Source organism: Berghia stephanieae, chromosome 5, assembly GCF_034508935.2.
Source record: "Berghia stephanieae isolate SIO BIC M18660-M18661 chromosome 5, UCSD_Bste_1.3, whole genome shotgun sequence".
NCBI classification, from domain to species: domain Eukaryota; kingdom Metazoa; phylum Mollusca; class Gastropoda; order Nudibranchia; family Aeolidiidae; genus Berghia; species Berghia stephanieae.
The window spans coordinates 58,451,473-58,469,749 of NC_088364.1; the positions used below are offsets into that span (position 1 = coordinate 58,451,473).

Below are 18,277 nucleotides of genomic sequence, written 5' to 3' on the forward strand. Positions count from 1 at the left end.
AAATTAGTAAAACAATAATAAATACAATTTTCATGGCGAGATGTTGAATATAGAACATTGGTTCAGATACCTGTACTGAATTTTCTTTTTTAATTTCAAACAAATTATAATGTGCACTTTACCATCGTCCAGCTTGTGCTTGGATCCATAATTCGAGTCATCACTACTACCCTCATCAGTACAGAACAAGGGAGCAGAGGAAGATGGCGTGTACCCGGATGTAGACGAGGATGGCAAAGCTGTTGATGTTGATGATGTCGATGCTGTTGCTGCTGCCGCTGGCATTGTTGAAGCTGAAGTAGTAATGTCATGCGTCATATTGCCGCTTACCCCATCAAGACCATCATTGCCAGCACCATCATCTACATTTGAGCTTGCTTTGGTGCTAGAATCTTTTTTACTGGCAGGGGTTTTATCACAACTGTTGGTTGTAGCGGTGGTGGTGGTGGTGGTGGTAGTGGTTTTGCTGCAATTATCATGGTAGTAATTGCTGCTACTGTTAGTGCCAGTGCCACTCGGACCAGATTCTTTACTTTCCATAATACTATGCACTGATCCAAAAGTTATAGTGGGGATGGATGGGTTGGAGGAGAACAAGCTACTACTTGTAAAATGACTTCCTGAGCCCATGGTTGTACTGTTAGTGTTGCTAGTATTCCCAAGCCCTGTGGTGGTTGATGATGATTTACCACCACTGCTGCCATCAGTTTTTGGACAGGCACTGCTGGGTGTATTGCTGCTCCCTGCAGTGAAGACGGTAATATTGGAAGCAGACGAACCCATCATGGAGGTAGAGGGTTGGGGTTGAGTCATAAACCCTATGGATTTTTCAATCTGTAGCACTTTAGGCTCTGGAAAGGTGAAATGAAGGATTCTTCATTTGTACAGCAGTTTACAATAAAAATAAGCCTCATTATTATCATTATCACCAACATCCTCAATATCATCATCATCATCATAGCCTCATCTTCATCCTCATCCTAATAATAATAATTATCATTCTAAAAATATCATCATCCTTTAATGAATACAGCTCATTCAGCACAAAAAGTAGACTAGTTTATGATAACCAGGGGTTCAGGGGACATAATCAAAACCCTTCGTCCAATTCAATATTTGGTAATAAAAAGGAAGCGATGCATACCAGATTTGATATTGGCGATTGCGACAGATTTCACACCTTCCTTCCTGTCCCTGCCTCCTGTAAACTCTTTGCCCTTTGGGGACCGCTCACGCTTGTTCTCCCCTTCATTTATCTCCATGCTGGTCGTCCCTTGAATGTTGGTAAAGAGATTACCAAGATCTGGAACAACAATTAGATTTATAAAAAACGAAAAATAACTTAAAATTAAGCCAAAGAAATAGTTTTAAAAAAATTATGGGACAAAATGACAAATTTAATAAGACGCTCATTGAGAACATTTTGTATTGAATCAAGACATGGGCATTTCTTTTGTTTTTTAAAAAGGGTTTTATGGCGTTTGACACATTTAGGTCATTTCAGCGACAATAAAAGGAAGGAAATGGGATAGTGAAAAAATTCTAGAATTATAAGTGAAGATAGTCAAGAAAAAGTAAGACAATGGACTGGTTCAAATAGGAAACGTATAGATTCCCAGAGCACACTATCAGTGTACTTAGTTTAGATCACCTAAAAGTCTCATCCAAACACCAGCCATGGATTCCATTAAAAGGAATATATCCCATTAAAAGGAATATACTCAAATGTTTAAAGTATATATATTCAAAACAGAAAACATAATACATAAGCTGATTTACAAGGGAAAAAATCATTTTCCAAAACAAAAACTAAGCACTTGACTGTTTCCCCCCTCAGCTAAAGGCTTCGGCAAGGGCCAGGACAAAACAAAATCTCATTCCCACATGCATAAAATGTGTATTAGATGAAAACGCCCGGCCAGCCTTCAAGAATCAAGCATTGCATACGAATTTGGGATAACTCTACATGCGCTTGCATTTGAAATACATTTTTAAGGGAAAAACATGACACGGGTGTTCAATATCAACCCGGTGTTCACAACTCTGGATTTCCCCATGTATTATGTAACTTTACCATTCCCTATGTAAGGTGAAGATGAAATCAATGTATGCCATGTGGAAAGGATGTGGAAAGGGAAAAAAAATCCAAACAAACAAATAATTAAGATAAGAACATCGCACAGACAGATTCAAAATAATGCTTGATAAATAATTCCCGGTTTATATATGATTAAATATAAATACACAAGGCATTAAACGATCAGTTGGCCTAAATTACCCTTTACACGATATGATATAATCAATTCCCGGTTTATTTATGATTAAATTTAAATACACAAATTAAGGTCAGTTGGCCTAAATCACCCTTTACATGATATAAGATATCAATTCCGAGTTTATTTATGATTAAATTTAAATACACGGGGTATTGGAAGGTCAGATGGCCTAAATTACCCTTTACATGATATAAGATAATCAATTCCGAGTTTATTTATGATTAAATTTAAATACACAAATTAAGGTCAGTTGGCCTAAATCACCCTTTACATGATATAAGATAATCAATTCCGAGTTTATTTATGATTAAATTTAAATACACGGGGTATTGGAAGGTCAGATGGCCTAAATTACCCTTTACATGATACTTTAAATAAAATAAAAACCCAATAAAAATAACAGGACAACAATTACAACCAAATTTCTCCAAAAACTTACCCAGCATCTTATCCGACTTTGGTACTGTAAACAAGAAGAAGAATAAATAAATATGCCTTTATATAACTTTAAAAATAAAAAAATAAAAAATAAAAAAATAAAAATTGCAGAAAAGAATTTAAGAACGTCAGAACGTATGTCCGATCTCTGTCCCCGACAGTTTCCAAATGAATGAGCATGGTCTATATTCCCTTTCCATGTGCTCGAAGTCATTGCTCAAAATGACCCACATAGTGAAACGTATTCACAGCTTTTGAAATATCTAACATCGCTATTGGTCATTTTTGTTCAGCTTGACACATTGGTATGTTTACAACTTTCATAAACAAAGCAGCGTGTTTAAATTTGTAAGGAAGCACCCAATCGTTGGACATCAACAAATCATGTGATTGATTACTAGGTTGGACGAAAACATGAATATAGATCGCTCCCATTCCTTGTTCACAAGTTCAAATCAAAATCGGAAAAAAAAACCCAACAACAGCAAAACGAACGAGGACACATGGATAACACAGTACTCAGCACACCAACATAGTATTACTCATTTACGATACATACGACTTCAACAAACCGATGATTTTAGTTCATACCGAGAATTAATGGGGTCAATCTATTTTATGAACTTTCAACGCCCCACATCTGTTTATTGTTGCTTTATTATTGTTGTTGTTAGTGTTGCTGCTGCTGCGGCTGTTTGTTTGCTAGAAAGGTGATGCATTTTCACAACATCGCACGAATTTTGAACGTAATGACCTCCTTTGCTGTATGTTTAAAAAAAAAATTATTTTTATTTATTTATATATATATATATTTATTTATTTATTTATTTATTTATTTTTGGACCAAACCTGCACACAGGAGATTAATTCTCGTCAACAAATGGTGAACATATCGCATTATCAATCTCAAAAAATGATGAATGAAATTGACGTCCCTCTGCTACAACAACCATCTTAATGATTAGTTCTTACTAATTTATATCAATAAAGACTATAAATGTTCAATGTTACACATAATTTTGTGTGTTGGTACATTATATCAGCAAGCTGCCTATCCTATAGATAGTATGCAGATGACATCACTCAGGCCTTTGTTATTGTTTTTGCCATCCGCGTTTGTGAGTTGTTCTCACTAAACTGTATTAACCAGACTATAAAAGTTCATGGTTACACAGAGTTTGTGTGTTGGTCCGTTATACTTCCGGATGGCAATGTTGTGAACTCCTTGGCCAAGCGCATTCTATCTATACTATCTATAGATAGCGTGAGCTTGGCAAGGAAGCTCACAACATTGCCATCCAGAAGTATAACGGACCAACACACAAAACTATGTGTAACCATAAACGTTTATAGTCTGGTTAATACCGTTTACTGAGAATTACTCATAAACGCGGATGGTAATAAACAACAACAAAGTCCCGAGTGACGTCAACTTCATTCTACCTTTAGATAGTTCGAAGATGACGTCACTCAGGTCTTTGTTATTGTTTTTTTGCCATCGGCGTTTATGAGTAATGCTCACTGATCTGTATTAACCCGACTATAAACGTACACGGATACACATAGTTTTGTGTGTTGTTCCGTTATACTTCCGGATGGCAATGTTATGAGCTTCTTAGCCAAGCGCATACTATCTATAGATAGTAAGAAGTTGACGTCACTCAGGTCTTTGTTATTGCTTTTGCCATCCATGATTATGAGTAATTTCACTCTATAGATGCTGTGCACTTGGCTATGAAACTCACAACATTGCCATCAGGAAATAAAAAAAACGGACCACAACACAAAACTATGTGTAACCATGACGTTTATAGTCTGGTCAATACAGTTTAGGGAGAATTACTCATAAAAATTGGATGGCAATAAACAATAACAAAGACCTGAGTGACGACAATTTCGTTCTATCTGTACCCAGTTGTGTAACGCGAGACGACCACAGTGGCGCTAACACTGACTTAACATGACTAACCATTTAGATGACGCCATCAAAACAAAAGACTGGCAGCACGTGGTAAAACACGTGAATAAAACAAAGAGCCACAAAAAAATAAACCAACAAACAAACCCCCAAAAAACAAAACAAAACAAACAACAACACTGGACAATCAACAAATGAAAAAGCAACAAACACAAACAATATGTGAGACGCATAGCAAGTCCGCCTTCCAGTTTGTGAGCCTTATTCACAAATCTTTGACACATGCGCTTTGTTTACACAATGTTGCAGCGCTATTCCACATTCCATTGTGATCATAGCCATCTTTGGTACTTGCCTGTCACGTGAGGCAATCAGCCCCAGCGTTTTTGTGAGTATTTGTCACAATATTTTGACACATTGATGAGGGAATTGCATTACGGCATCCGACAGCGCCACACATTTTTTAAAAAAAATGTTTTCATTCGCATGTGTTTAACTAGTAGTGAGTGGGTGATGCTCAGTATCTGTGGGGCTGACGTTTTCGGGTGACAGGCTATTACTTAAGATAACTTGTCAACCTTTCAGCTTGTGAGCCTTATTCACAAAATTTTGACACATGCGCTTTGTACAATATTGCAGTGCGATTCCAAATTCCATTGTGTCAAAACATTGAGAGAGAAACTCACAATCTGGAAGACTGACTGTTTTGGCTGACCGTCGTGTAAAAAAGCGGCTCCCGAGTGAAATGGTAAACTGCATTCATTCTGAACACGTCTGCTACTGAGCCCTAGTGGATATTGCGCTATATAAAAACTCACGTTTTTTTCCTTCTTTTAAGTCCTCGACTTTCACCCGAAACAATTAACCCCACAGATCCTGATCCGATTGAAAAATAAAAAATTAGATTCACCCGTCACTATGTCAAAACCTCCTGATAAATCCTTACATTCTATGGGGGGTGACAGCTTCAGGGGACAGGCCAGTACTTAAGAAGGCTATGTTATTGACCCATTACAGATGCTTTTGACAACCTTTTTCAATGATAAGTTCTCACTCAATCAGACTCTAAACGTTTAAGGTTACACGGCTGGTGGATGTTGTGAGTAATTTACCTGCACGCGTATCATCAGTTGCAATGGAAATATTTTCTCAAACTAAGGCAAAACATTGTCCATTAAAACAATGTTGAAACAAGTCCACAATTATTGCCTTCAGTTATCAGATCTTCAAAATTATGCCTTTGTACTTTTTGGTTACAAAAGTAGAGAACGATTTTCCAAGCCAAAATATAAACATGATGATAAGTACTTTCCTGGCTTCACGATAGCAAAAGCACTTTGTTGCCCATAATTTGACGGGATAAAACAACCATTATAATTTTGCAATTTTTATCGCAAGAATCAATTAAACCATCTGACTCATTCGGATGCTATAACTCGCTTCCAACTAGTGCGGGGCGGTCCTTGGCAAGCTTAAGGACCACGGTCCTACGGTCCTTGGGAAATGAAGACCGCAAGGACCGGTCCTAGGACCGGTCTTTTCGACATTGAACATTCCTGAGAGACTGTTGGAAATTCGAACCGGTTTGACCTTTGAGACCATGGGATCGTTCATTCTTGAACCGTTAAAGACCGCTACACGATGAAAACCGTGGTCTACAGGAGTAAAACACACGGAGTAGTCACACTCATTTCAAATTGTAACCTAATTAGAGAAGAGGGGTGATGCCTTCTTTATTTGCTCACCGTACTTCATTGTTACTTCGATAATTTAATAAAATTTGAAATTTATCCCCATTAACGGAGATAATGGCATCGCCCAAGGCGTTGATCGAGTTGTTCGTGGCGTTGATACACACACGCAACTCTCACCCCCCCCCCCCCACACACACACACATAAGAGGGCAGCGAGCATTGAAGAGTAAGAGAGAGACGTGAAGTTATAATAAGAGGGGTGGATGAGGTAATAAGAGGGGTCGATGGTGACTTTTCGCCAGATCTAACAAACTCAGCTACCCATTCATTGCTGAGTAGACAGGGATTCAGAAAAAAATCGACTGCACCCGGGATCGATCTCTGGCCCTTTGCGTATAAAGAGAGTGCTCTATCAACTGAGCTATCGGGGTCCCCAAATATTCTATTGGACTTTTTTAAAATTCAGACGTTATAACTGGGTTTTTTGGAAGGAAGAAACTAATGAAACTCATATTATTTGATTAGTAAAAACACCAACGAAATTTTAATATTATTGTATTATTTTAAATGACAACACTGCGATAGAAAGGAGTGGTGACAAGAGATGGACAAAAGAAAACAAAAAATCGATTTGCTACTTGCTAGGTTCGACACACACACACACACACACACACACACACACACACATCTTTAGTAGTCACATACATTTCAAACAATAACCCATTAGAGAAGAGGGGTCATGCCTTCACCATAGATCATTGTCATTGCGATCATTATGGTGTAGTAAATTTTGAAATTTACCCCGTATAATGGAATCGTCCAAGGCGTGCGCCTCCTGTTCCCCCCATCTCACACACGAAAGGGCGGTTTGCGGAGTGGAGGTTGTGGTCGTCTGCCTGTATGGTCGTCTGTGTCGTTTAGTGTATGGCAAAGGGGGGTGGGTGCGATTAATTAAGTGGGATGGGTGGTGATTGGTGGAAGATAGGCAACCGAAGCAACGAATCGCTGGGGCAGGTTGCCAGTTTGGCATTTTAAATGCCAGATTCCAAAAATCTGGCATTTTTGAAAACCGTTTGGCATTAGAAAAATCATTTGGCATTTGGCATTTTCATTTGGCATTTTCTTTCTTGTATATTATACTTCAAATGACACCTTTTCTTAATTATTTCTAAACGCGTAAAAACAAACATCTTCACACATTTCTTTTTCATTCTTAAAATCCAACCGTGGTGTAGTGGTTTAGCACTCCACTTAGTAGTCAGTAGGTAAATAATTACCCCAACAGGAAATTTAGTATAATTCAAAAAAAAAAAACAAGAAAAAGAAAAGAAAACACGCAAGCCACCAGGATATGATAGTAAATTGTCTATCAAAAGTGAGTAGTTTTCTTAGTGGGGGTGGGAGTCAACAGACTTTGGCATCTTTTTGAGTGTTTTGGCATTTTTTGAGTCTTCCCCTGGCATTTTGTTGAAAAATAATCTGGCAACCCTGCGCTGGGGAAGTAGTAGGCTATGGCGCGAGACCGTAGGACCGTGGTCCTTGCAAGGACCGCCCCGCACTAGTTGAAAGGTGATAAGAAGTGAGGACCGCCGCCGATCTTCCCCTCTGGGACCGGTCTTCGGTTCACAGCTAAAAGACCGTCGGACCGCGGTCCAGACCGGTCTTCAGCGCGGCACTACTTCCAACTGGCATTTCCATATATTTCTATGTAGGTACGTTTTTTAAAATTGGGTCGCTGAAGTCGAGTGGTTAAGGCATTGCAATGAGACCCGGAGCGATGCGGGTTCGGGCCCCGCTTCAGGCACTTTCATTTTTTAATTGTCAAGATTAGTGAAATCAGACATCTTGTTTGATGTATTATCTTATTCCTTCATAAAATGCCTAGGCGACGGTATCTAATATTTTTTAAAAAATATGTAAGCATATTTCCACTTTTTCGTCATGCCAAACACTCCTGTAAAAAAAAGAACTTCCATTTTGACAAGTGTTTACCAAGTAAATATTTTATTTAATACCCCCTCACCCTCCAAAAAACAAAAAACAAACCAAAAACAAAACAAAACAAACAAGCCAAAACAAAACAAAAATAAACAAATAAACCCCCCCCCCCCCCCCACCCCCCAAGAAAAAGAAAAACCCCAACAAAAACCAAACTAACATCAATTAACAAACAATACCAGCTTGACGTTTTACTATTTACACATTTAAATATCTCTCTCTCTCTCTCTCTCTCTCTCTCTCTCTCTCTCTCTCTCTCTCTCTCTCTCCCATCCCCCCTCCCACTACCTGCTCTATACATACGACCCTAACCAAACATACTTACAAAATAACATTTCATCTCATAATATCCCCCCCCCCCCACACACACACACATTCATAATATTCGCTCAAACATGCGCACAAACAGGCGCGCGCGCACACAACCAAACAAATCGACGTTACCTTTAGCTTTCTTGCCGTCTCCTGACTTTTTCTTGTGTTTTCTATCCTTCATGGTCGCCCATGACTTGTCATCGTAGCCAAACAGGTCTGAAGAATAATATAAACCCGAGTGAAATTTAACTGTAGGACAAACGACTTGACTTTTCTTCATTTCTGATTGGATTAGCTTGTAACAAACAAACAAACAAAAGAAAAACAGCAAAGATATCAGTGGCTTAATTTCCCCCATTTTGTTTGTTTACATGTTTTGCTCTTTTTTTTTTAGGGAGGGGGGTGGGGTGGTGGAAAGGACATCTCTATGCTGATCAAGGGTGTGTTCTTAAAGCATTTTAAAATAATTTAATTTAACTATATTTTCACCATTTCAAGCAGCATCGTATCGCTCCAAAACAATGTCACTGGCTACTTACCCCTGTTCCGTTTAGAGGAGCTCCCGGCAGGTTTCCTCTTGAAAAAAGGACCGGTCTTGCTCTTGACGTAATGGATGGAACGGCTGACTTTGGCTGGCTTAGCTGGCGGCAACTGAAAAAAAAAAAAAAAAATGCCACCAAATTTAAGTCAAATGGCTCGACGAATAAGAAACCAAGACGTGTGTGTGTGTGTGTGTGTGTGTGTGTGTGTGTGTGTGTGCGCGCGTATGTGTGCGTGTACAATGGCAAACATCATCAAGGAATATGAAATTTGCCAGTGAAAGAGGAGATGGGTATTTAACAAAAATTCATCAAATCAGCAGAACAAGAAGATCAACACAGTGGAACCCGCACAAAATCAACTCTTAAAAAAGTCAACTTGTGCTTATGAATAAAGTCAACCTTGCTTAAAATCAACCAATCTTTCTGGTCAGACAGTGTTGGCTTTATGAGGATTCCATTGTACTTAAGTCCCCTTGGAGCCCAGCGCGGGAAAGCTGGAGAACGTATTTACACGAAGAGAAGAAAGTGGCCATTAAGAACAATGATGACCAGCGAGCCGAGGTTTATCCCGGTTTTTGTAGTGCAAAAAGGACAGTAACAATTGCTTGCTACCAGGTCGATAGGACACTTGGCTATCTTAAAGAAGTTAACGTCAAATCTGACCGTAGCCAACGATCTTACAGACTCGCCTATAAAATTATTGCTAGGCGCATAGAGCGGTCAGATTAAAAAACAGAAACAAAAACAAAACAAAAAAAAAAAAACAATAAAAAAACCCAACTCCCCCCCCCCCCCAAAAAAAAAAAACCAACAAAAAAACAAAAAACAAAACCAAAACAAAACAAACAAACAAAAATCCCCACACCCCCCCCCCCCCCCCCAAATAAAAATGAAAACAAAAGAAAGAAAAAACCCTACCAAAAACAAATAAAAAAATACGCCCCCCCCCCCCCCCCACCTAGAACATACAAAACAACCGCCCCCCCCCCCCCCCCCCCAAAAAAAAAATAAAAAATAAAAAATAAAACAAAAAATAACATAAAAACCCCAAATAAATGGTTCACAAATAATTCTTTTACATTCACGGGATGTTACGAACTATTAGGAAACTAATCAGACTAATCAGTGAGCAAACATTTGTGAGCGATCATAAAAGAATCTGGGCCATTTTGAGGATCGATTTAACGAGCTGGCAACACCCCAATTAAATAGAATTATTGTTATACAGAAGTGAAAGCTGGGTAGAGGATATCGTGTGATGAAATCAAACTGTCGTGCAGAAGAGGTCTGCGTGTCTGTTTTGTGTGTGTGTGTGTGTGTGTGTGAGGGAGATAGATAGATAGATAGATAGATAGAGAGAGAGAGAGAGAGAGAGAGAGAGAGAGAGAGAGAGAAAAAGAGAGAGAGAGAGAGAGAGAGAGAGGAGTAAATCGGGTCATACTATATTAAATTATTAATTCATTTATATGACAACTCCCAAGGGAAGTTGTGAGGGAATAAGTAAGTGATTTGACAGATTCTTACACAGATAGCTAAGTCATTATGTATAAATTGATTGATTATGACCAAGGTGTACATATTAGCAGGTCTGATAGCCAAACACAAGCATGGGCCCGTTTTAACATTGATGTAATCGACAATATTTTGCGTTGGTTTGAAAGTATTTCCATTGGGCTCTTAACACTTCGGGTTATCTATTTCCATTACAGCAATGAGCCCATTAAACTTTGGGTTATCAGACCTGCAAACACGTACTAATTTGTGTAACTTATTTTTCTAACAACACACACGGTTGTTATGGAAATACTCTCAATCGAACTAACGCAAAATAATATTCTCCGTTTCAATAATGCTAGAACAACCCCATTAATCTCGATAGCAAAGTTGGAGGAACACTCGTTTCAAAGGCAAAGGGAGCGGGATGTATCCCGGGTAAGGTTGAGACTCCCGCCCCCTCCCCTTTTTTGCCCCTCCTGTCCACCCAGCAGCTCGAGGTCTGTTTGATCAGAAGGAAACTAGTATATGCGATGAATTAGTCGTTCCATCAAAAGGGTAACTTTAACCCTTTCCTTCCAGCCATTTTCACAGTTTTCCCCAAATTTTCACTCCCACCCAACACAAAAATAGTTTTTTCTTACTCGAACATAAAAGCAACAAATACATACATTCTATGCATAATGTTGATCAGCAAAATGAACTCTACAACACAGTGTCACGTTTTGTAGCTATAATAAAAACATTTTCTTAAAATTGTGTGATTTACTAAAGAAATCTGAATGATAAAAGTGCTGGGTGGATCGTAACGAATATGACGATTTTCATACGGTTGGTAAGGAGAGGGTTAACCAGCAATTGATAACTAATTGTCCGTTTAACGCTAAAAAAAAAAAAAAAAAACGGACTCGGAAGGACTATCTACATCTAAACGTACAACGTAAGCATGAATCGTCAATATAATAGGACCTAAGAGAGAACATTACGGGACTGAAGGGAAAAAAATGCCTATAAATTGGGGCAGACGTCGATCAATATTTTCTTCAATCTGATGGAACGAACCGAGGTCGCCCGGGTTGCAAGTGAGCCATCTCGAAACAATACCACAAAACACGGCAATATGGATCTCGCTACGCTTCACTTCAAATGCAGGGACGCTTGATGGTTTTTTTTGTTTTTTTTTGGGGGGGGTTTCTTTTTATTGATTATAGAATGGATTTAGTTCTCATGAAAGTTTCTTGAATTTTCGTGGGATCATAAAATAGAATGGTGGAAACAGTTTGTAGATGAAGAGAGAGGTTTGATGAATCTTATCATGGCCTATGGTCTCTCTCTCTCTCTCTCTCTCTCTCTCTCTCTCTCTCTCTCTCTCTCTCTCTCTCTCTCTCTATATATATATATATATATATATATATATATATATATATATATATATATATATATATCACCCCATCCTTCCTCTACCTCGTTCCTCCTTATTTTGTTCATTATATTAAGGTGTCAATTTTAATATGAATATGGGGGTGTAAAAAGAAGCGGAGTTGTCAATTGCATCAGCTTAACTGCCGTATTCTGGGAAAAACATGTATTTAAAAGTTTGACCAGAAAAATCGTCAACCCATAACGCCGGTAAAACAGGATAGGACTTTTAAAAATCAAGAATTATTTTCCAGAAGCCAAAAACACTAAAATATATAATTCTAGCTTGATTCATTAAAATATTAAGACATTAAAAACAGCAAATCTTCATACTATAAATTCAATAGAAATATACCATGTATAACACAATATTTTAAAAAATTACAAATGTAAAACATCACTAAACCCTTTACAAAAGAAAGTGAAAACGGGATTTTTGAAATCTTATTGGAATTACTTAACTTAAAATCCTTTTTAAAAAAAACACAAAAAAACAAAAAAAAAACAGAAAGAAACAAAACAAAAAAACGCGGGAAAATTCCGGGGAGTAAACGGAAGTTGACAGCTTTGGAATGTTGGGGCATTTCATATTTATTTTAAATTTCAGCTGTAATCATCTCAAGTCTAGAATGAAGGGATTGGCGTGAGAAGTTGACACATTCACTCATTGCATTCGTTAACATTCCATAGAAAATATGACAATACTCACCTTTCTGAACACCCGATCTACGAGCTCCTCTGCCGGTCTCTTTTTCTTAGCTTGAGTTGTCTCCTTGGTCTTACTGGAACTGCTAGAACTGAAATTACACATCAAGAGATTTAAGTTTAGATGTCTTAAAATGATATCATGTATAAATTCTATGTCGTCAACATCATCACACTCGTTCATCGTTGTCCTTGAAATAGTCGTTATCATCATCGTCATCATAATCACCACTAATAAGTCCAATAGAAATAAGCTATAAACAATACAATCATTATTAATCACCATTACCATTTTCATCATCATCATCATCATCATCATCATCATCATCATCATCATCATCATCATCGTCGTCGTCATCATCATCATCATCATCATCATCATCATCATCATCATCATCATCATCATCATCATCATCATTATCATCATCATCATCATCATCATCATCATCATCATCATCATCATCATCATCATCATCATCATCATCATCATCATATCATCATCAATTCAAATGTTTATTTTTAGGCCATTGCCAATATTATAATAAAACACACATTAGAAAACACTTATTTCTAGTTAACAAATCACACCAGGTAAAATCAATACGAAACCATCATCATTCCAAGCCATCACCATGGTAATAAAGAGAAAAATAATAATGTAAATAAAAATGTAAATAATAATGTAATAATCATGTTACCTGTCATCATCAGACTTCTTGGAAGGCACTTTGTTTTTGGGTGGTCTTCCGGGCCCTCTCTTACAAGCTTTTCTCTCAGGGCTTAAATAAAAAATAAAACAATAAAGTGATATCAACACGGATACTGTTTTAACAACCTAAAGTCTAACGCATGACACGACACTTCCCGTCAGATCAACAATACCCAACTACCCAATCAGGAGGTCAGAAAAAAAAACAGATAAAAAGAAAAACAACCAACAACAACAACAACAACAACAAAAGAAATAAAATAAAAGAGGAAAGGGAGAGAGAGAGAGAGAGAGAGAGAGAGAGAGAGAGAGAGAGAGAGAGAGAGAGAGAGAGAGAGAGAGAGAGAGAGAGAGAGGAAAAAAAAAGAAAGAAATAAGAACAACCAAACATTTTAAAAAATTAACAACCACCCCCCCCCCCAAAACCAATAAAAGAGAGAAAAACAACAACTCAACAATAAAAAAAACAACAAAAAAAACAAAAAACAAAAACAAAACAAAAAAAACAACACAAAACGACTGAATAAAGTATAAACAAATCCGTGACTGAAACCCTGGTTGATACTGGTCCTTTTGCTTGTCAGTCGAGTGCTCAACAAGAATCTCGATAATTTTTAGTAAGTCTAAATTTAAAGTTAACCCTCATAAAGTCAAGCTCATACAGTGCATGGAAAATCCACGAAAAATCATGCCTACTTCTATTAAACCAACCCTTAAAAAGGCGGAGTTGCTTTTTAACTTTAATGAATTAAATGTGCTATTAATAAGCCATTTCTTCATTATTCTGTTGGGGTTTTTTTTTTTTTTTTTCAAGATTCAAATTATATTTATTTTTTTTGGTAATTCTCAATTGATTTGTCACTCCGGGCTTTTATTTGTTGTTGTTTTCTTTATGATTTTTGTTATAAAAAGAATAAATGTCTCTCTTAACAACATGTGCAATCTACAGACCTCTCAATGTTAACATGTCTCCCCTGTTGGTACATAATTTATGCGGAGCAAGGTCCAACACAATAATATTATTATTATAAGATAAGCACGATGCAGTTATAAATTCATCAGTACTTACTCATTCTTCCTGCTTGGCAACTTGGCAAGTTCCTTCTGTTTCTGCTTGTATTGCCTTTGTACTTCTGCGAGTCTCTCTCGGACCTCGACAGGGTCAACCAGTTCAAGACTGGATACTGTTTTTTTTTGGGGGGGGGGGGGGGGGGGGGGGGGAAATAGTAAATATTTCTTAACGAGAAATTTAATGTACCAACCTGCTCCATTTAAAAAATAATAAAAAATACGCCGATAACGATACAACATTTTATTATTATTATCATTATTATTATTATTATTATTATTATTATTATTATTATTATTATTATTATTATTATTATTATTATTATTATTATTATTATTATTATTATTATTATTTGAAATAGATAGCGCCAATATCCACAAATAGTGCTAAGAGGTGCTTTACAATAGTTTTTTTTTGTATCACGCATGTTCATTCATTTGACTACAGAATTACTATAACAGTCACACACATCTTGTTCGAAATTTACATAGAATCACGATAAGCAGAATGAAAAAGATCCGTTTTTAGATGTCGTTTGAAGACTGGTAGACTTTCACATTGTCGGGTTTTAGGTGTTAAAGAATTCCATACGTTTGTGGCATTATGACAGTGAAGACTAAAGACTTTGGTTAACAGCAAAAAAGATATATTTTACGTAGTACATTGTTTTATGATATAAGCACTCTATACCGAGCTGATATTTTTTTCAATCCTTGGAAAAGAGAGAGAGAGGGGAGAGAGAGAGGAGAGGAGAGAGAGAGAGAGAGAGAGGAGAGAGAGGAGAGAGAGAGAGAGGAGGAGAGAGAGAGAGAGAGAGAGAGGAGAGAGAGAGAGAGAGAGAGAGAGGAGAGAGAGAGAGAGAGAGAGAGAGAGAGAGAGAGAGAGAGAGAGAGAGAGAGAGAGAGAGAGAGGAGAGAGAGAGAGAGAGAGAGAGAGAGAGAGAGAGAGGAGAGAGGGAGAGAGAGAGAGAGAGAGAGAGAGAGAGAGAGAGAGAGAGAGAGAGAGAGAGAGAGAGAGAGAGAGAGAGAGAGAGAGAGAGGAGAGAGAGAGAGAGGAGAGAGGAGAGGAGAGAGAGAGAGAGAGGAGAGAGAGAGAGAGAGAGAGAGAGAGAGAGAGAGAGGAGAGAGAGAGAGAGAGAGAGAGAGAGAGAGAGGGAGAGAGAGAGAGAGAGAGAGAGAGAGAGAGAGAGAGAGAGAGAGAGAGAGAGAGAGAGAGAGAGAGAGAGAGAGGAGAGAGAGAGGGGAGAGAGAGAGAGAGAGAGAGAGAGAGAGAGAGAGAGAGAGAGAGAAGAGAGAGAGAGAGGAGAGAGAGAGGAGGAGAGAGAGAGAGAGAGAGAGAGAGAGAGAGAGAGAGAGAGAGAGAGAGAGAGAGAGAGAGAGAGAGAGAGAGAGAGAGAGGGAGTAGGGTTTGGGAAGCTGCGTTGATGCATGGCGAGGCAATCAACTAGATACTCACTATATCATTTATAGATTCATACATTCTGCATCAATGAGTAAAAACCAGTTTTACTTAATCCCTCCTTTTAACAGTATATTATTAGTATTAAGACCATAAAACAATGATTAAATGTACTCTAAATAACATTACAACTTCAAAAAATAAAAATCAGAGAGCAACAACAACAAAAAATGTATTTTTCAATTTTTCATTTTATAAGATTACTCTTAATTGTCAAGTGATGGATTATCTGTCTGCATAAACGAATATTAAACAAAAACATATTTGAATACTTAACAGTTTAATAGTTTATAAAGAGTGTGTTCATATTTTGCACCATTCACCCGGTGCAGTTCATGTTACGACTATAAGTAGAACTAATTGCATTCTTGGCACCCTTTTTACCTTTTAACGCAAAACCCATAAAATATGAAAGGTGATCATTCACATACAAACTATTGTAAGAGCAGAGTTCAGTGAATATATTTTATGTCAAGTGAGCTGCCTTTACTGATAATACCAGAACAGAGCAAACCAATAAAAAGGTTTTTAAAATGTCATTGACCTTTTAGCTTGAAATTCACAATTGTCCACTATGATACTCAGGGTATACATATGTAATCAACTTGAAAACATTATATAGTAAAAATCATTGTCCATATTGACATGGAACAAAGGATTTGACATAAACACAACCTTACCAGGAGGTGCCTTGAAATCCCCAAACTGAGATGAAGAAGAGGTGGACTCCTTCTTGGGGAGGGACCACTTGGGTGAAAGGTCACGCCTAGACTCCCTCCTAGGAGTACACTGTCCGCTTCGAGGTTCTCCGTCTCCAGAAGGTGACAATGTGTCATCCGGTGCAGCCAAGCTTGGAGTGTCTGATTTGAACGAATCACTTGGGGAAGGAAAGATGCGCTTGGGATCATCATAAGATGAGCACTTTGGACGCTTTTCAGCTAATGTACTGAGCAGTTCCAGACCGTCAGCAGCCTGAAGGATTTGTGGGTCGTTGAAAGGGTTATACTCTCGTCTTCCACCAACCCCGTGTGACTGCCTGCTACCTGAAATTGGCCCAGCTGTGTCTATGTCTGGACACTGGACAGACAAAGGATTTAAGGGTTGGATGGTAGAGCGTGTCGAAGATGAATGGCTTGAAATTGGGAGATGAATACTGTTGTTGCTGCTTCCAATGCTCTTTAAGGGAGAAGATGGAGGTAGCTCTTCCTTTTTCAAATATGTCACAGGATGAGGAAGAAGCAAATCACAAGTTTGAACTGCTCTGGAGCAAGTCTGCGTCTTCTTACAGGATGGTGAGAGGAGTGGGTAGTGTTTTGATAACGATGAAAGGTCAGCTGGTTTAGATGGGTCGTCAAAATTGATGGGAGAGCAGCCTCGAGATTCGACAGTGGGTTTGGATAGAATGGAAGCAGCTGTGAGGAGTAATTGGTGGGGTAGAAGTGGAGTTGTTGATATGGTGGACGATGGAGAAGATAATGATGGCTGACGTAGTGATTGGGGTGATGTTAAATGCGTAGATATTGCAGTAGTTGACGTGGTGTTGTTGTTATTATTGCTAAACTTTTGTCGTATAGATTGCTGTCTGGATCCATCTGTAAAGAAGGAAAATTTAGACTTTAATCTTTTTTTAGATATATGAATGTTTTCAATTGTCAAAAATTTAGGCGTGTGATTGATTATTTTCAACCTATTATGTGCATTGTGAGAATTCAATCTATGCACTACTGGTCTTATATCATATACCTTTTATAAAACTCAACTAAACCAATTACAATGTATGTCTTCCTTCCTTCACGTACCAATTTTATCTGAATTCATGAAATGCAATAAAGAAACGAAATTGGACTTACCTTTTCCTATGGTTGAGATGATCCGGGGTACTTGCTTATCTGATGACGGCTGATTGGCTGTGATCTTGGCATTTGACTAGATATACAAGACAAAAAAAATAATTTAATGAACATTTTTTTAAAATCAGAAAACAAAAAAATTCAAATAACCAAGAGCCCAAACAAGTAAAATAAAAGTTGTGTTTTGTTGTTTTTTTGTTTTTTTGGGGAAAAAAAAAGGGGGGGGGATTTCTCCAGTTTTCACCAAGTGCAATATGTATTGCAATACAGTATTGGATACAAAGGGCAAGTTAACAAATTCCCATATCGCATATGGAACAAGTTGTCCATTTTGTGCTCTGTTCATACAGACTTGAGTCACATGGTCAAGTATTCATTCCGAAGATTGAGAA

At 37.8% G+C, this 18,277-nt stretch overlaps 1 protein-coding gene across 1 annotated transcript in view; it reads right to left on the reverse strand.

Annotated features, from left to right (window-relative positions):
- The window catches only part of LOC144973984 (uncharacterized), a 62,797-nt gene that overhangs the window by 13,941 nt on the left and 30,579 nt on the right, over positions 1-18,277 (reverse strand). Inside the window, 10 exon segments of the mRNA XM_078916872.1 lie at positions 123-851; positions 1,145-1,303; positions 2,716-2,739; positions 8,769-8,855; positions 9,179-9,290; positions 12,804-12,891; positions 13,498-13,578; positions 14,578-14,692; positions 16,716-17,627; positions 17,886-17,961. Of these exon segments, the coding sequence (XP_078772998.1) occupies positions 123-851; positions 1,145-1,303; positions 2,716-2,739; positions 8,769-8,855; positions 9,179-9,290; positions 12,804-12,891; positions 13,498-13,578; positions 14,578-14,692; positions 16,716-17,627; positions 17,886-17,961 (2,383 nt within the window).